The 20,477-nt window shown below is 36.8% G+C and overlaps 1 protein-coding gene across 1 annotated transcript in view; it reads left to right on the top strand.

The window, feature by feature from the left end:
- The first annotated feature begins 6,669 nt into the window (after positions 1-6,669).
- ZSWIM2 (zinc finger SWIM-type containing 2) overlaps positions 6,670-20,477 on the top strand; it is a 40,089-nt gene continuing 26,281 nt past the window's right edge. The window contains exons 1-3 of the mRNA XM_069064508.1: positions 6,670-7,958; positions 10,452-10,528; positions 13,980-14,020. Of these exons, the coding sequence (XP_068920609.1) occupies positions 7,797-7,958; positions 10,452-10,528; positions 13,980-14,020 (280 nt within the window). The 5' untranslated portion in view covers positions 6,670-7,796. The remainder of the gene's footprint in view (positions 7,959-10,451; positions 10,529-13,979; positions 14,021-20,477) is intronic.

Here is a 20,477-nt window from a genome sequence, read left to right as displayed (position 1 = left end):
TATCATCCCTTCATATTTAATTCACCCTGTGAATTGTGCCATATATATATCATGTAGGAGTGCAAACAGTTTAATATGTCTCTTTTGATTTCTCTTTCCTATTTATCTTTTCATGCTTCTTTTGAGTCTTGCATTTGAAAATCAAATTTTCTATTTAGCTCTGGTTTTTTCTCAAGAATTTATTATCTTCCTCTATGTCACTGAATATCAATTTTTCCCCTCATGTATTACACTCAGTTTGGCTGGATAAGTGATTTTTGATTTGAATTGTAGCTTCTTTGACTTCCAGAACATCATATTCCAAGTCCTCTGATCCCTTAATGTAGAAGCTGCTAGATCTTATGTTATCCTGATTGTGGTTCCACAATACTTTGTTTTTTTTCTGGCTGCTTGCAATATTTTCTCCTTGACCAGGGAACTCTAGAATTTGACTACACTATTCCTGGGGGCTTTCCTTTTGGGATCTCTTTTAGGAGGTGATTGGTGTATTCTTTCAATATCTATTTTCCCCTCTGGTTCTAAAATATCAGGGCAGTTTTCCTTGATACTTTCTTGAAAGATTATGTCTAGGCTCTTTTTTTGGATCATGGCTTTCAGGGAGTCCAATAAATTTTAAAATATCTCAATATCTCTCTTGGATCTATTTTCCATGTCAGCTGTTTTTCCAAAGAGATATTTCAAATTGTCTTCTATCTTTTCATTCTTTTGGTTCTATTTTATAATTTCTTGATTTCTCATAGAGTCATTAACTTCCATTTGCTCCATTCTAATTTTTAAGGAATTATTTTCTTCAGAGCTTTTGGACCTCCTTTTCTATTTGGCCAACTCTGCTCTTTCAGACATTCTTCTCCTCATTAGTTTTTTGGACCTCTTTTGCCATTTGGTTTAGTCTAGTTTTTAAAGTGTTATTTTCTTCAGTATTTGGGGGGGGGGGTCTCCTTTACTGAGCTGTTGACTTATTTTTCATTATTTTCTTCCATCACTCTCATTTCTCATACCAATTTTCTCTATTTCTCTTATTTGATTTTCAAAATCCTTTTTGAGCTCTTCCATGGTCTGAGGGCAATTCATATTTTTCTTGGAGTTTTTGGATGTAGGAGCTTTGACTTTGTTATCTTCTGAGTGTATGTTTTGATCTTCCTTGTCACCAAGATTCTATAGTCTGATATTTTCCCCTTTGTTTGCTTGTTTCCCCAGACTATTTCTTGATTTTTAAACTCTTTGTTAAGGCAGGGCTCTACTTCCAGTATGGAGGTTATACTGTCCCAAGCTTCAGGTGTTTTGTGTAGCTGTTTTCAGAGATACTTCTAGGGACCTATAAGTTTTCAATCTTTCCAAGGTTGTATGATCTAAGTGCTCTGGTCTGTGACTAACCACAAGCACTCTTTTCTGCCTTGGAATCATGAGAAGGGCTCCCTCTCCACTGCTGCCACAAGCTCTGCTTATGCCAGTGCTCCTCCTTGCCCCAGGACTACCACCCAGGACTGTGACACATATCCAAGTATGAGCAAAACAACAGAGTCCTGCCTCAGTGATAGCAAAGAGATCCATGTGATCTCCTTCTGGCTAGTTGTTCTATCTCCTTACCCTCTGTGGGCTGAGAACTCCAGAAACAGACACTACCACTGCTGCTGCCACTGATGCCATCACAGATTCAGTCACTCCCCTGGACTGTTCCTGGTTTGCTGGTGCCAGGGCTGTGTTGGGGCTGGGGTTGGGCTGTGCTCTTCTCTCCTTCCACCAGACCTTCTAAGTTGTCTTTGGTATTTGTGGATTGAGAAGTCTGGAAACCACCATAGCTGACAGCAACTTAGTCCCCTGAACCCTGCTCTGGGTTTGCTGCAGCCCAGTCTGTGCTGGCGCCTGCACTGGACTGTGCTCCTCTCTCAGCCTGACACAACAGATTTTTCCTGTCGACCCTCCAGGTTGTCTGGGACTGGAGATTTGTTTCACTCTGTCTTTTGGGGGGTTCTAATCCTCTATAACTCATTTAGAAACATTTTAACAGGTATTTGGAGGGGTTTAGGGAAGAGCTCCAGCAAGACTCTGCTTTTACTCCTCTATCATCTTGGCTCCACCCCCAAAAATTACATTCAATAATGAATAATAGAGAGATAAAAAATTAATTGGAAATTAAATCATCTAATTCTAAAAATAAGTGGGTCAAAGAACAAATCATAGAAACAATAGATAATTTCATTAAAGAAAATGATAATGAGACAACATACCAAAATTTATGAGATGCAGCCAAAATAATACTTAGTGGAAATTTTATATCTCTAGTTTGCTTACATCAATAAAAATTTTTAAAGCAAATAAATGAATTGATCATGGAACTAAAAGCACTAGGAAAAGAACAAATTAAAAATCCCCAATTGAACGCCAAATTGGAAATCCTGAAAATCAAAGAAGAGATTAATAAAACTGAAAGAAAACTATTGAACTAATTAATAAAGCTAGAAGCTGGTTTTATTAAAAAAACAATAAAATAGATAAGCTTTTGATTAACTTAATTTAAAAAAGAAAAGAAGAAAACTAAATTACTAGTATCAAAAAGGAAAGGGATGAATTCACCACCAATGAAGAAGAAATTAAGACTATTTGTTAAGAGCTATTTAACCCAAGTACATGCCAATAAATTTGACAATTTAAATGAAATGGATGAATATCTGCAAATCATTAATTGCCCAGATTAACAGAAGTAGAAATAAAATACTTAAATAACTCAATCTTAGAAAAATAAATTGATCAAGCCATCAATGAACTTCCTAAGAAAAAATCCCCTAGACCAGATGGATTCAAAAGTGAATTTTACCAAACACTTAAAGAATAATTAAGCCCATTACTATATAAACTGTTTGGAAAAATTGGTGAAGAAGTTCTACCAAATTTCATTTATGACACAAATATATAATGATACCCAAACTAGGATGAGCCAAAAAATAGAAAGAAAATTATACAAATTTATAAAATATATATATATATATGAATATTGATATAAAAATGTAATTAAAATACTAGCAAAGAGATTACAGCAATATATCACAAGGATCATTCACTATGATCAGAGGAGATATATACCAGGAATATAGGACTGGTTCAATACTGGGAAAACTATCAGCATGAATGACCATATCAATAACAAAACCAACAGAAATCATATGATTATCTAAATAAATGCAGAAAATGCCTTTGATAAAATATAGCACCCATTCCTATTAAAAACACCAGAGAGAGGGGCGGCCAGGTGGCTCAGCGAGTAAGAGCACTGGCTCCAGTGTCGGGATGACCTGGATCAAATCCGGGCTCAGATACTCAGCGCCACATCCAGAAATAACTGGCCGTGTAACCTTGAGCAAGTTACTTAACCCCGATTGCTTTAAAAAAAAAAAACACCAGAGAGCATAAGAATAAGTGGAGCTTACCTTAAAATGATAAGAAATATTTATCTAAGACTATCAGCAAGTATTATCTGTAATGGGGATAAGTTAGCAGTCTTACCAGTACAATCAGGGAGTAAAGCAAGGATGCCCATTTTCACCTCTATTATTTAATATTGTACTAAAAATGTTAGTGATAGCAATGAGAAGAAAAAAATTAAAGGAATTAGGATAGCAGTGAGAAAATAAAACTATTTCTCTTTGCAGATGATATGATGTCATACTTAGAAAATCCTAGAACATCAAGCAAAAAAACTACTTGAAATTATTAACAGCTTAAGCAAAGTTGCAGGATAAAAAATAAACCCACATAAATCATCAACATTTCTTTATGCTATCAACAAAGTCCAGCAGCAATAGAGAAAAAAAGGAAATTCTATTTTAAATAACTGTAGACAATATAAAATATTTGAGGATCTACCTGCCAAGACAAACCCACAAACTATATGAACACAACTAAAAACACTTCTCACACAAATAAAGTCAGATTTAAACAACTGGAAAAAATATTAATTGTCCATAGGTAGGCTGAGCCAATATAATAAAAATGACAATTCTACCAAAATTAATCTATTTATTCAGTGTCATACCAAACTATCAAAAATTATTTTATAGAGATAGAAAAAATAATTTAAAAAATTCATCTGGAAGAAAAAAGTTCAAGGATAGCAAGGAAAACAATTAAAAATGCAAAAGAAGGTGTTCTTGACATAAAACCTCTCAAACTATATTATGAAGCAGTAATTATCAAAACAATCTGGTATTGGCTAAGAAATAGAGTTATGGATCAGTAGAATAGATTAGGTACAAATTACGTTACAGTAAATGACCTTAGTAATCTAGTATATGATAAACCCAAATATTCAAGCTTTTGGAACAAAAACTCATTATTTGACAAAAACTGCTGGGAAAACAGTATGGCAGTATAAGTAAGAGCATTTTATTATCCTTTTTAGAGTTCAGGTTCTTAAGATTCATGGTCATGGCAATATCTAGTTTCCAGGTATTAGATAATAATTCTCAGACTAGCCCCAAGGATCCTAGACAATAATTCCTAGAATCAAAGTTATAGGCAGTCCTACTGAGGCTGTGCTGTGCGATAGGGGGCAACATAATGTGATATTTACTGCACTTGTGCTGAATGACAATATTGCTAAAGTTAACTTGTGAGCTTAATATTGTCAAGGTGCCTTCTTTGTCTGTTGTCCTATAAAGGAAATGAGCACTGGTCAGTGAATGGGAGAAAACCACAGGGAACCCATGGGGAATCTGTGTGTGCCTTGACCAGCCCCCATCAAGGCTTGAGGGGATTTAGAGGAGTGAACAAGCTGTACCTGTCTCAATTGACCCCATCTAGACCTAGGGGTAGTTGCCTCCCCCACTTCTTACCCACCCCTGCAAGAAAGGTTGTTAGAGAATGCTGTAGGAGTTGTGCTCCCATTATCAGCAACTTCCTCTAAGAAGACTAGACTAGAATAAAGCTAATTATAAACCACTCCAAAGCTGTCTTCCTGTCCTTCCTGTCTGACCAGATCAAGAGAGAACCTATTAGAAGCTGGAGTCCAAAAACTCCATTGACTCTTTTGTGTTATCTGTGAAACAGGAAGAAACTAGGTATAGATCAACATCTCACACAACATACTATGATAAGATCAAAATGGGTAAATGATTTGTGAATAAAGGATATTATAAATTTATTAAGAGAGCATGGAATAGTTTATCTGTCAGACTTATGGATAAGGGAAGAATTTAAGACCAAAGAAGATATAGAGAGCATTACAAAATATAAAATATTGGGGCAGGGGCAGTCCTCAATAAATTTTAAGAATGTAAGGGGGTCTGAACACCAAAAAGTTTGAACCATTATTCTTGAACAATATTTGCTGATTTGATCTGCCTTTCTGCCTTGGAATATGATTCCTCAGAGCCTACCTAATTAGTCAAATCTGATCAACTGGATTTCTCTAAGGGAAAAGAGGGAACTAGGAATAGGGGATATCTTCCCCACCAGTTCTCTACTTTACCACTGTGCATTTTAACTCTTCCATTAATCACTATATTTAACTTAATCATAAGGACTAATTATAATCCTAGATGATTATATATCAAGAGCTCTTCTTGCTAATTTTAATATAGACATAAGAGGTTTAGGGTAGTTGGTGCCCATGGCATTTAACCCTGGATACTACCGTGTTTCCCCGATAATAAGACCTATCCCGAAAATAAGCCCTCCCCTTACTGTGTAAGATTCCTCTAAAATAAGCCCTCCCCCGAAAATAAGCCCTATTGAGATTGCTACTGTAGTGAAGGTGATCCCCTGCACTACACGCTACATTACGGTACCCTCTGTATGCACCGTCCCCCCCCCGGGTGAAACACACGCCGCGCTCCGAGCTGCATCCAATTAGAGCTGCAGCAGTGAGCGCGTCATCCTGTTCTTCCCCAGTGATTTGCTTATTGAATAAATGTACATTTTTTTGTTCACATTTACCTGTTTATTAAAATTGCTGTCAATGTTCATTAAAATAAGCCCTCCCCTGAAAATAAGGCCTCTGGTGTTTTTCTGTCCAAAAAAATAATAAGACAGTGTCTTATTATCAGGGAAACACGGTAGCAGTCTTCATCAAGATTGCAGAATGCCTCTCTTTGCATCATTTAGGAGGAAAACTGAAGATTCAGAGTAGGTCTGTGGCTTAAATGAAAACATTATTGATTCTAACACAAAAGTTAATTTCTTTTGCAGAGCTATGTATTGTTTAGGACTTTGGCAACCCCAGTATTTCTATTGATACTCATATCCAAAGCTTCCTCCTAAATTACAAAGTTAAATTCAAAGTTCACAACAAGTCACTTGATTATTTGGGGAAAATTTATTTTTTTTTTAAAGCAATCGGGGTTAAGTAACTTGCTCAAGGTTACACGGCCAGTTATTTCTGGGTGTGGTGCTGAGTATCTGAGCCCGGATTTGATCCAGGTCATCCCGACACTGGAACCAGTGCTCCTACTCGCTGAGCCACTTGGCCACCCATTTGGGGAAAATTTAGAGTAGTTAAGTATGGACCAATTATCTCAACCAGTGAAGTTCTAATAATGTCATATACTTAAATCAACCTTTCCCCACCCTCATCTCTATAGAAGCTATGTGTCCACTCAGTGGGACTATTCAGGACCACTGATGTTAATGGGAGACTGAGCAATGTTCAATTCAATTCAATAAACATTTATTAACCTCTTGCTATGTGCTTAGTAAGCACTGGGAACACAAAAAGAGGCAAAAGACAGTTCCTACCCTCAAGGAACTTAAGATTTAATGGGGAGACAACATGGAATCAAATATATATACAAGGCAAGTTATACATTGAATAAATAGGAAATAATTAAAAGAGGGGCAGCTAGTAGCTAGATTGTCTGAGTTCTGACAGACTCATGTTCCTGAGTTCAAATTTGGACTCAGACATTTACTTGCTGTGTGACCCTGGGCAAGTCACTTAACCCTGTTTGCCTCAATTTCCTCATCTGTAAAATGAACTAGAGAAGGAAATGGAAAACCACTCTAGTATCTTTTGCAAGAAAACCCCAAATGGGGTCACAAAGAGTAAGACACAACTGAAAAGACTCTAAAACAATTCAACAGCAACAAAAGAGAGGAAGCACTGGAACTAAGAGGGGCTGGTTATTGTTGTTTGTCCTTCCTTCATTCTTGAAGAGGCCCATGACATCTGGAAGGTGATGCCATGACTACCAAGTGAACCGGATTTAAGTGAGAGAGGTCACCAGCCTCACTTTCTCCAGCTAGCTGGGTCCTGTGGCAAGACATAGATCAGGAGGTCTGGAGATGGCCAGAGGGGCTGGTTAGGGAAGGCCTGAAGCTTTAATCATTTAGAGAGGAAATGGCTTTAATCATTTAGAGAGGAAATCACTGACCATGTTGTCAGAGGAGATCTCCTCCCGTCCTCCCCAGTATACAGCAAGCAGAGAGGGAGCCTCTGAGCTGGGGCAAGTTCAGGGTCCCTGGCAGAGGACCGCAAGGCTAAGGGCTTTGAGAATAGTCCGAGACCCGCCAGCAGGTGGCTCCAAACTAACAATCCCCACGCAGAGCCAGCAAGGGAAGAGGTTGAAGGCGGGAGAGAGGTGGTGGGATGCCATTGCGCGCTCCCGCTCTGCGCAGCTGCAGCCGCTGCCCAGTTCTGGCCTAGAGCTGATGGAACTCGGCGCAGGCCCTGGACAACAAGCCCAGCGCGCACGCGCGCTTGTGGTTGTCTTGGGAACCGGTTAGCTTCCGCTGCCTAAACCCGGCCTGGGGCCAGTGAGGGGAGTGCTGCTGGAGGAGGAGAAGCTGCTGCGGCGGCTGCAACGATGCCTCGTGGCCTGGGTGGATCCGAGCAGCGGCGGTGTGTGAGCGACTGTCTGAAGAGGCACCAGGACCAGGCCCTGAGCAGTCATATGTACCTGCTGCGGGAGACGGGCCCCACCGGCTTCCTGCTGAGCGAGGATGAGCCCAACGGCAGCCACTACCGAGTAACCGCGGCTCCCCGGCAGGGGCGAAACCCGCCCCCCAAAAAAGTTCCTTCCACTAGTGTGGGCTCCAGGCGCGACCCCTGAGGCCCCCTGGCATCTTAAGAGCTGCAGAATTAGGAGGGAAAGGGAGCTGAAAAGCTCAGCTCCTGAAATTTGGGGTGACCTGTGGTCTTTATGTCTGTATAAATGGGGATAATTAGACACCTTGATACCCTGGTGATTCACCCGCTTGGAAATTCATTGATAGTGGTACACTGTGAAAAATTAGCTACCCTGCATATAGCATTTTAAGGATTGAAGATTGCTTTTACAAATATTTCATTTTATCCCCACAACAATTCTCCTATGTAGATGCTATTATTATCCCCATTTTGCAGATGAGGAAACTGAGGCAGAGGGAGAGTAGTTTGCCCAAAGTCACATTGTCTGAGCATAGATTTGAACCCAGGTCTCAGTGGTTTAAGGTCTACACCTCGTCACTTAGCTGCCAAGTAAACAACTTCAGATTCAGATCTTGACTCCCATGTACAGCGTTTGCACATGAGGAAACTGAGAGGCATAGAGAAATTAAGTTCAAGGTCACCGCCATAGTAGAAGTCTGAGGCAGGATTTGAAAACAGGTCTTTCTGACTCCCAAGGCCTGAATTTTAACCATCCACCTGCCTTGGTTACTAAACAGCTCCTATTTTAAGGACAATCTCTAGTTCTTCCACCCTCTACTTAGTTTGGAAACTACAGTTTTCCCATAAAAGACTTCCTAATAAAAAAAAAGTTATTCAGAAATGAACTTTGTTAGAACCATTATTGATTTGTGAAAAATCTAGCAGTTTTTCAATGTATCAGTACAAGTCTTTATTTTCTTTGAAACATTTTTAATAATGTTGACAATGTCTTGATAATGTCTTGTATTCAGAAAAATCTGGGTTCAGGTCCTGCTTCTGAAACCTACTAACTGTGAGCAGAGGAAAGCCTCTCAGCCTCTTATAACTCAAATATTATATACTGAGAGCTTGTCAATCTGCATTGCTGGAGAGAATTTCCACAGAATCAACTCCTATTCGTGAAATCACAGATCTGTACAAAACATATGTATTCTTAGCTGATTTTTTAAAGTGTGTACTTCAAAACTGGAAAATTATAAAAGCATACATTTTAACAAATATAAATCCATCTCATTAAATGAATAAAGCATTTCTCACAGGTACATTTTGTTGCTAAAAAGAATTAGTTCTTTGAGGAAATTTTATAAGCAACAGTGTATCTATTCTTTGAGCTCTTAATAAGACAAGGACAGGGGAAGTCCCAGGTGAGGAACCTGCGTCTAACAATGCAGATCTTCCCCCTCTGTAAATTGTAGGAAGAGAGTTGCCTAGAGCACTGAGAAGTTAAAGTGGCTTGCCAAGGGTTACACAGCCTTTATGTGTCAGAGCAGACTTGAACCCAGGTCTTCCTAGCTTCTTACCTTACTCAGATCACTTAGAGATGTTAGACATGGAACCTTCAGTAACATATTGCACACAACACTCCCAAGGGTGATCAAACCAGAAAAAAATGTTGCTTGGGGTGACTGGGTGACACAGTGAATAGAGCTCTGGAGTTAGGAGATCCTGAGTTCAAATTCAGTTTCAGACACTTAACACTTACTAGCCATGTGACCTTGAGCAAGTCACTTAACCCCAATTGCCTTGCCTTCCCCCCTCCAAAAAGAAAAAAAAAATGTTCCTTCTGGTTTTAATGTGTTGATGTATTTTTTAAGATACATAAATGTGTGGTTTTCTAAGTCAATATGCAGTCGATAAGGAGCCTTTTGGGTTTAATAGCCCATATTTCTATTTGAGTTTGACACAATTGCACTACAACATAAGGCTTCACCTATTAGGTTAGATACAAGTAGAACTTTTTTGACAGTATTGTTAAATATTGTGGTAGAAAGAACATTGGGTTTGGAATTGCAATGTCCAGGATCTTTCCCTGTTTGTTCTGCTGCTTAATCCCTATGTGTCCTTGAGCAAACTACTCTGGGCCTCAGTTGTCTCTTCAGTAAAGTGAGGATGTTGTACTAGTTAATCTCCAAACTCTAAATCCTCTGATTTCATAAGTAATGGGCATGAGCTTTCATTTTTAAAGAAAACTTTTTTTTAAAAAGTTATTTCTACCTGCCCAAAATGTAAACCTACCTGAAAAGGGAATGTACTGTGTCAGGGGGTTGCCTGCATTTTCTGAAGAACTACTTTGATTTCTCCAATGTTGCCACTTTAATGGGTGCATTTTAACACTGCAGATTGCTGATGCAGTTTTTTCATTAGAACCTAATAGCAGTATCTGGCTTTAAATTAGACCACATAAAACTGACCAATAAATTATGGTTGACCTATTATTGGGATGCTTGCAGTAGATGACTTGACTGAGTTTCTAACCCCAAAACATGACCCATTTTTTCTCTAACAATACTAATGATTAATTACAATTATGATTTTGAAATGTATTTAAAAGGTTTTCCTCGGAGATCCTCACACATGTAGCTGTTCGACATATATGAAAGGAAATGATCTTTGTAAGCATATCTGTTGGTAAGTGATTTAGTGTTCCACATCTACCACAAATAAGTTTCTCAAGGCTATATGACTATAATTTACCTTTTCAGTATTCTGAATATTACTAGATTAAAGGTCATTGGCATTATGGAAACAGATAAAATGACTTTAATTTTTTTTCCTTTATTTAATCCTGTTTGTTAAGTAATGCTTAGAAAGTGAAGTGGACCTAAAACAATTCCAAAGGACTCAGGATGGAAAATGCCATCCACATCCAGAGAAAGAACTATGGAGTCAGCATGCAGAGCAAAGCAGACTTGTTTTCTTTTTAGTTTTATTTTTTTCCCTTTTTCATGGTTTCTCCACTTCATTATACTTCTTCTATGCAACATGACTAATGTGAAAATGTGTCTAATAGGAATGTATGTTCAGAGCCCATATCAGAATTGCATGCTGTTGTGGGGAAGGAGGAGGAGAAAATCTTAAACTTATGGAAGTGAATGTTGAAAACTAAAAATAAATAAATTGGAAAAAAAAGCACTAAAAAATGTTAAGTGGAATCTACTACAACTTTTAGAACATGATTGTGGTTATATTAGATATTTTTTTGATGTATGTGGTAAAATGTTATTGTTCATATCTACAAATATTTGACTTTCCTGATTTTTATGAGATGATGATAGAGAAATTGAAATATGAACTAGAAATTTAAAGCTTCATTGACCTATATCACTAAGTTGTTAAGAATGAATTCAAAGAATTTTAGAATGCAGAGATTCTCTAGTTCAAACACCTCATTTTATAGTTGAGCAAACAAAGGATTTATCCTTCTTGATCATTTTGTCCTACAATCTCAAAGACCTGTATCTTTCCAAGTATAAACAAAGGAATAAAAAATATCCTCCCCTTCTGGTATTCTTCACTAAGAGCCAAGAATGAAAGAATTATCCCTCTCCTTTATCCTTCCACCCTGCACACACACACACACACACACACACACACACACACACACACACACACACACACAAACACTCTCTCTCTCTCTCTCTCTCTGAATATCTGCACTATCAGTGTGAAGGAATATAAACAAGATTCTCTGGAAGTATATGTCTTATAGGATTAGAGCTTGTTTGCAAGGAATTCTGTATATACACACACATAAGTATTTGTGTTTGCATACATGTATATGTATATATTTAAGGAATTCCATATATGTGTATAATATTTATATTTTAATCTCCTTAGCCAGTTTTTTAATAAACTCAATTTACTTCACTCTGCTACCAGTCAAAAAATATGTGTATATATAACCTGAGTACAAATGCCCCAAGTTCTGTACTTTTATGGGTCAAGTTTGAGCTTGAGGGCTGACATTCCTCCAGAAGACTGGAGGTGGGGATAACTTTTGACTCTTGAAAGCTGGGATTCAGGAACTCCTGTCACTTAGCCCCATGGTTATCTTCTTCATTGCTGCCATCTTTTCCTAAGGATCTATGTCACTGCATCTCCATCCTTAGAACCAGGAACTTGAGGTCTAAGAACTCTTTTTTTTTTTGGACCTCATGAAAGAAAGCATATACAACCAAAATGAGTCATTAGTAGTTCATGGAATATAATTATGGACAGGCTACCACTCCTATCCCCACTCTGTTACCCAGGTTTTATCTTCTCTCTCTGCTTTCTAATCTGTGCCCAGCTTTTTGGAAATCTATCTAAAGGACAGACTACAATTTACTCTCTTTTTGACAGGCCTAACACAAAGTGGTGACTTCACTGTCTAAGACAGTGAGTTCATTCACAGTCCTGAGACTTGACATATCTGACATACTGAAGATATCATCTTCAGTGAAATAATAATGGTCATACCCTGGTAGAGGTTTCCTAATTCTTTCATAGGTTGTCAATTGGCACATCTAAACAATGGATCACCACTGCATAGGCACATTAAGTTGATCCAGGAACTGCTACATGCATGTCTACATATATACATACATACCACAAACATATATGTATATTTGTGTGTATATGTATAGGACAGCCAGGTGGTACAGTGGATAGAGTGCCAGGCCTGGGGGACTCATCTTCCTGAGTTTAAAACTGACCTCAGACACTTACTAGCTATGTGACTCTGGGCAAGTCAGTTAACCCTGTATGCCTCAGTTTTCTTATCTGCAAAAATGAGCTGGAGAAGGAAATGGCAAAACACTCCCATATCTTTGCCAAGAAAACTCCAAATGATGTCACAAAGAGTTGAACACAACTGAAAATGACTGAACAACCACAAATATATATGTGTGTGTGTGTGTGTGTGTGTTTGTGTGTATACATGCATGGATTTATAGGTTTGTGTATTTATACACACATAAAGTTATACGGTTATATAATATTGGGGTTTTTTTGTTTTTGCTTTTTTGGAGGGGGGGAGATGGGGTAGTTGGGGTTAAGTGACTTGCCCAAGGTCACACGGCTAGTAAGTGTTAAGTGTCTGAGGCCAGATTTGAAATCAGGTCCTCATGACTCCAGGATTGGTGCTCTATTCACTGTGCCACCTAGCCGCCCCTGTTGTTTAATATTGTGTATTGTAAAATAAACTTCAGTGATTTCAAGATATTAAATGTAATGAAATAAATAGTTTTAGAATTTCTTTTCTACAAAATTGAGAAAAGTATTACCTGCATGTATACATATGTTTTTAGGTTTTGGTTCCCTTGAGTGGTATAGATAGTATTGTTGTTGGGTTTTTTTCATTCTAAAAAGTCAAAACCTTCTTTGTGCAAGGAATTATATGGGTCCTATCACAATGTAGTTGCTGTTTTACACTTTATTCAATCTCCACTTCCAGTTATTTCTATTTTATGACCTTAGGCAAAGCTAGAGAAACCAGACATTGCATCTTGAGTTTTAAGATTTCATTTCACTGCCCCACTTTGAAATCTTTTGCACAGAGCACATAATTATGATCTTAAACAGAGGGATTCTTAGACCTAAATAAGTAACATATTAATTTTTTAAAATAAGTCATCTTTAAAATCAGATTGGACATTATTTTCTGCATAATATTAATGTGAAATTTTATAGGAAGAAAGCTATTTTTATACCAGAAAAAATTTTATCATTTAATCTAAGGAAAACCTGATGATTGTTTGGATATTTAACTTTTCTTTATATCCCTATAATTGTAGCTATAATCCACAAAAGTTATGCAGAATCCTCTAGGAAATTCTATTAACTATTTACTTATATAAATGCCCTCTTTCTCCATATTGGTTAGATTGAACAAACTAAATTATTACTCAAGCAGTTAAACAATTCTTTGGTTTTAGAGGTATCCCTTCTCCCACTTTTATACTTAAATAATTTAAGCCTATTAATACTTTTCTTATCCTAATGTTAAGGTGACATTATGTAACTAGTGACTTTTAAGCTTTGAAATATTTAGTCTGTACATAACTTTTTTTTTCTTTCCGTTTGTCTAATTGTGGATTAGGATATTATTGAAAAAATTCAAACTTCCAAGAAATCATGAATGTAAGTATCCTTAATGTTATCTGAGATTTATAGATTTAAGAACTATGAATTTAGGAACTTTTAATAAATTCATTTATGAAAATTTGAAGTATAAATCTGCTGCAACTGGCAAAAACTCTATAACTTAGTTTTAATATAGCTGATTTTTGTTTAATTTCTGGGCATTAATACAATTCCTTTACATTTCCTGACAAACCTAACGCACTGCAAACTATCTGCAGCAACAATTGTTACTTAACAGTGGAATTCTTTCACAGTAGTTAAGTAAAAAGTGCTTTATATGCTATTTTAAAATTCAAAGGACCTTTTAAACATAAACTATCTTTTGCTCAGTCAGTGATTGTACAGGTAAAACATTATCAATATTTACTAATCAGTGTTTCACTGTTTAGATCTAAAACATTTTGTTGAAAGATGAATATAAAATGAAATTTTGTTTTGTATCTGTTTAGAATTCAGAAATTGGCCGCTGGTAGAAAATATCATTCAGAAATGTTCATTGACTGAAATTATTGGCCTCATGCAAAAGATGACATTTTTAAAAGTGAAATAGTTTGTCACTTTGCTCACAGTCATGAAATTTACATCAGTACCTCAAACAAAAATGACTCCTCCTTCTGGCCTTGGACACTTAACACAAAAACTAGCTGTATGACCTTGGGCAAGTCACTTAACCCCAATTGCCCTCCGCAAAAAAAAAAAAAAGACTCCTCCTTTCCTTAATAAACTGTTAAATGAAAAGGTGGCCTTAAGAGGGGAGCTCTTTTGCAAAGCAGTAGTTGCTTAGCTAATAGCACAGTATAATCTATTCTGTCTCGGTGCTCCCTTACAGATCATTCCACTGCTCTCCTAATATAGATATTCTCCCAAAATTCTAATCTCAGCTTTCTCTTTTTTACACTCTAAAAATCTGCTTCATAAGTTTGTTACATGGAAGGTGCTTTTTAGACATAAAAACAGCTTATAAATGTAAGTTCATATTATCACCATTAGCACTGACAAACTCAATGCATTCTGACTTCAACTGTCATTTCCCTGCACATAATGGCCTTGTCAGTTTGTTTAGCTCCTGACTTCCAGATTCCCATTGTCTTCTATCAACTCAACATCCTATTTGTATGTCTCTATAACACCTTGAAAAGATAGATTATGTGAAGGAAGTATTGCAAAATAAGGCTTAACATCTCTAAAACAGATCACATTGTTTCATTCCAAAACCTCCTCCTCAGTCTAATTTCCCTGTTTCCGTTAGTAGTACCATCATACTCCTCTGTCATCAGTGGATTTAACCTGGAAGTTAATTTTTAGTCACCTGCCCTGTATTTGATTATATGTCAATTCTTTTTTTTTTTAAGCAATCGGGGTTAAGTAACTTGCTCAAGGTTACACGGCCAGTTATTTCTGGGTGTGGTGCCAACTATCTGAGCCCGGATTTGAACCCCAGGTCATCCCGACACTGGAGCCGGTGCTCTTACTCGCTGAGCCACCTGGTCACTCCTAATGTCAATTCTTTTTAATTGTATTTCAAAAATGTCTGTCCTGTTCTTCTCCTCTGTATTATCCCTACTGTTATTACCCCTTTACTATAATATCGCCATTAGCCTGCTAAACATTTGCCAAGTCCTCCGTCTTTCCTTCTTCCAATTCTTTGTGTATATTATTGCCAGATTAATCTCCCTAACGCACATCTTTGATTACATCAGCTACTTTGCTCTAAAATCTTCAATGGCATTCAAAGGTCTCCACATTCTAGTTCCAAATAGCCTTATCTAACCTCAAGCCAACCTGAACATGTGCCATGGATATTTCCTTGTTTTTCCATTTGTATGCCTTTTCTCCTGTAGTAACTGAAAAGTAGTTTCCTCCTTTATCTGGTAGTCTCTACCAGATAAAACCTACCAACCTTTCCATGACCAGCCTAGATGTCTCTTCATCCACAACACCTTTTCTGAGTCTCCTTGAAAGTCATCCTGTAAAACCCCTCTTCTGCACTTGATGCACCCTACTTTGTTTCTGACTTTTCATGTACATATCACCTTTACTAAATGATAATCATGAGATCAGGGACTATTTCTTATTCAACTTATTCATCATTCAGTGTCTTCTACTTGCTTAATGAGTAATTATTGAATAAAGTAAATCATGTGAGCTGTCACATTTTTATATTAATATATATTTGTAGATTAATTCAAAGTAATTACAGTAATAATTTTTTAATAATCAGAGATTTCTCAAGTATGACATAATTTATAAAGAACAGACATTTTCTAATCAATAAAGGGAAAAAATCCTGAGTTGTAGCTAATTCATGTTCAAATTAGTTATCATAGTATATTTCTTCTCCACTTCTCACCTTAAACTCAAAAAAATCTCTTGAATCAGTGCCTCCACTTTGCTTTTTACTCTCTTCTGAATCCTCTGCAATTCAGCTTCCAACCTTATCTTTCAACTGAATTATCATCTCCAGTGTTATCAAGGATCTCTTGATTGTTAAATCAAATGGTCTTTTCTCACTCCTCATCTTTTTTGACTTGTTCTTGTCTGGCAGTTCATTCTTAGTTGCTTTTGCTGGATCTTGACCCTTGTCACAGTCACTCACTATGAGTATCCTCCAGAGCTCTGTTTTGGGCCTTCTACTTATTTTATCTTTATTACTCTCACACTTGACTTCATTCAGCTCCAATAGATTCAATTATCATCTCTATGTATATCAATCTAGCATAGTCTCATTCCTGAGCCCTAGTCCCACATCACCAACTGCCTATTAGACATTTCAAATCTCCCTTCCTCCATAATATCTTCCCTGAGAATGCCTCCTTCTCTGAGATTGCCTTCCATTTCTTCTATATATCTTGCATGTACTTAGTTAATTTCATGTTCTCTCCCCCATTACAATGTGAGCTTCTTGAGATCAGGGACTGTTTTTACCTTTTTATCTTCAATGCTGAGTGTTCATTGATGAATCAGTTGTTTTCTTTAGCTTTTCTGTGAACATAATCTTACATATCTCATACTGGAAAAGTAAGGTTATAATTATAAAGAAATAAAATATAAACATTTGTTGATTTAAAAAGTATGATTTCTGCTAAAGTAATCATTCTTCTTTTCAGTGATGCATTTTTTCTCAACTAGTGTCAGACTTTGTATATATTTTATTAGGCATTGTGAAAAAAATACAAAAGAAATAGAAGGCTTAGTTTATTTACATGGTGTTTATAACTTAAGTGAAAGAAAAATACATAAGTAACTATAAATGGGTTCAATAATTATCTTGTAAATCATGCCCCTGAGCCCTAAGGAGAAATGTGTTTAGATATAGGAGAGCTGAGTAGGGAGATCTTACTAAGAGGAGAATTTAAAGACTTGTGCTCAAATTCCAGCTCTGCCACTTACTACCTGTGTGGTATTAGACAAGTGACTTCCTTTTTTCTGAGATCCAGTTTCCACATCATAAAAAGAGAAAGTTGGACTAGATAGCTTCAGAAGTCTCTTCGAACTCTAAATATATGATTCTAAGATCTATAACTTTAAAACTGAGATATATTCATTTGTTACAGACAGTGTGTTCCAGTTTTTCCCTCCATGGTGCATAGGTTCCCAAAGTGAACAATACTGCCCCTAGGGGCACTGGAATGACCAAGGTGACACAAATTTAAAAAAAAAAACATTAAAGGGTTAAAGAAAGCAGATTTAGGGGAGGTGGTACTGAGTAATTTTTTTAAGGGACCAGTAGGCCAATTAAATTTGGGAACCTCTGTATGCATTATCCCTATTCGGTCAAGTAATTCCTTTAGTAATTTATATGATTCTGCATTTCTGCTATTCCTGAGTCTTTTTCCTCATGATTCTTTATTTTTCTCTTTCCTTTTAATGAAACCTTAGCAGCATTTTTAATTGCCAGTCATTTACCTACTCCTTCCCCCATCATCCTTGCTAGATGAGACCCAAAGATATTCTCAGTGGCTCATTCAGAGACAAGGCAGATTGGGTCTTTATGACAAAATGCCTGTATTCCCACCCTTATACAACCACCCACAGATAAGTATGATTTAAAGGCTGATCTTACTATGCATCCAGAACTTTTCTGTACTAAAGTAAATGTGAGGTCCAAGAATTTTAAACATTTAAGGAAAGATAATTGGGACTTGCTCCAGAAAGACAGTGATTGTCCTTCATCTGATAATATATTGCACATCCCCATCAGTCATTCAATAAATTAGCATTTATAAAGTACCTGCTGTGTGTCAGCCACTCTGCTATGAGCTATGGATGCAAAGACAAAAACAGAAATTTCAGCTATCAAGAAACTTACATTATATTAGGTTTGAAAATACTATGCAGTGAATAAAATTCTAGTGATTTAATGGCAAATCAAATTTGTATTTTAAATTTAAAATTTTAATGGCAATCAAAATTGTAAAAAAAAAAAAAGGATTCAGAAAGGAAGAGAAGAATTAAGATAGAGCAGATTTTAAGATGAGCTGATCAAAAGTGCATATACTAGGAACATAGCCTTCTGGATTAGAAAAATCTGTATCAGAAAGCAAAAAAGCAACTGAGACTGCCTTTCTCAATAAGACCAACTCTTCCATATATACCTTTGATCTAATCATTTCCTGTCATCTTTAGTCAGTTGTCCCCATTATCACTCCCAGTCTATAATGTTCAACTTTTCTATTTATGAATTTTCCCCACTGCCAAAATGAATCCTTTTTCCCCCATCATTAAAAAAAAAACTTGTTTCATTCCTACTAGCTATTATACCTTATCTTTTTTTTTTTCACTAAATCAGAAGGGAAAAAAATCTGTGTTTGGTGCCCTTATATTTTTTCACTCTCTTTTTTGGGGGGGAAAGGGTTTAGTAACTTGTTTTGATTTTTACATTGTACTACCTCTCTATAATCTTTCCCCACATAGTATGTTCTTCTACAATCCCATCAACAACAAACTCGAGCAAAACCTTTCTCACTCTCTTTCATACCCTTTGCAGCATGGATTCCAACCTAATCATTTTTTTTAACTTTTTTTTTAAGCAATCGGGTTAAGTAACTTGCTCAAGGTTACACAGCCAGTTATTCTGCTGAGTATCTGAGCCCAGATTTGATCCCCAGGGCATCCCGACACTGGAGCTGATGCTCTTACTCACTGTGCAACCTGGCCACCCCTTTTTTTAAACATTTGATTTTAAAACTTTGAATTCCAGATTCTTTCCCTTCTTCCCTCATCACCCACCCTTACTGGGAAGATAGGCAATTCAATATAGGTTGTACACGTGTAGTATAGCTACGCAAAACATTTCCATAGTGCATGCATTGTGAAAGACTGACTGTATTTCCCTCTATCCTATCCATCCCCCCAACTTGTGCTAGTCTCTACTTTGACCCTGTCCCTTTTCAAAAGTGTATGCTTCAAACTTCCCTTCTCCCTCCATCTGGCCCTCCCCTCCATCAATGCCCTCCCATCCCCTTCCCCGCTACTCTTCTGTATGGTGAGATACCCTATTTAGTGTGTATGTCATTCCCTCCCTAAGCCAAATTAAATGAGAGTAGGGTTGACACTTTTGCCTTCCTGTTCTTCCCCTACATTTTAACAGTTTCCCCTTGCCTCTTCTATATGAGATAATTTACCCCATTCTATCTATCCCCAATCTCTTCTCATTATATTCCTCTCTCACTTCTCAATTTCACCTTTTAAGTATCATCCCTTCCTATTCAATTGGCCCTGTGCCCTCTGTCTATGTATACTTGTACACATATATACACACACTCACATATGTATTCATATGCCCATATGTCCTCCTATATAGACATAAATATGTATGTATACATATATATATATACATTTATATTCCCTTCAACTATTCTCATACTGAGAAAAGTTTCATAAATTACAATTATCATTTTTCCATGTAGGCATGTAAATAGTTCAACTTTGATAAGCTCCTTATGATTTCTTTTCCCTGTTTACCTTACTTGTTTCTTGTATCTGAATGTCAAATTTTCTATTCAACTCTGGTTTTTTCATCATGAATGCTTGAAAGTCCTCTATTCCATTGAATGACCATATTTTCCCCTGAAACATGATACTCAGTTTTGCTGGGTAGGTGATTCTTGGTTTTAATCCCAGGTCCTTTGACCTCTGGAATATCATATTCCAAGCCCTTCGATCCCTCAGTGTAGAAGCTGCCAGATCCTTTGTTACCCTGATTGTATTTCCACAATATTCAAATTGTTTCTTCTAGGCTGCTTGTAATATTTTCTCCTTGATCTGGGAACCCTGGAACCTGGCTATAATATTCCTAGGAGTTTTCTTTTGGGGATCTTTTTCAAGAAGTGATCAGTGGATTCTTTCAACCTCTATTTTGCCCTCTGGTTATAAAATATCAGGGACAATTTCCTTGAGAATTAATATTTTTTTAATTAAATTTTATGTTTATTTTTAGTTTATATCATTCATT

The sequence above is a fragment of the Petaurus breviceps genome, unplaced genomic scaffold (assembly GCF_028583685.1).
Source record: "Petaurus breviceps papuanus isolate PSGF00001 unplaced genomic scaffold, PetGlider_PUasm1.0 90638, whole genome shotgun sequence".
Classification (NCBI taxonomy): Eukaryota; Metazoa; Chordata; class Mammalia; order Diprotodontia; family Petauridae; genus Petaurus; species Petaurus breviceps.
Note: the sequence above shows the minus strand (reverse complement) of the source record. Positions and strands in the feature narration are given on the sequence as shown.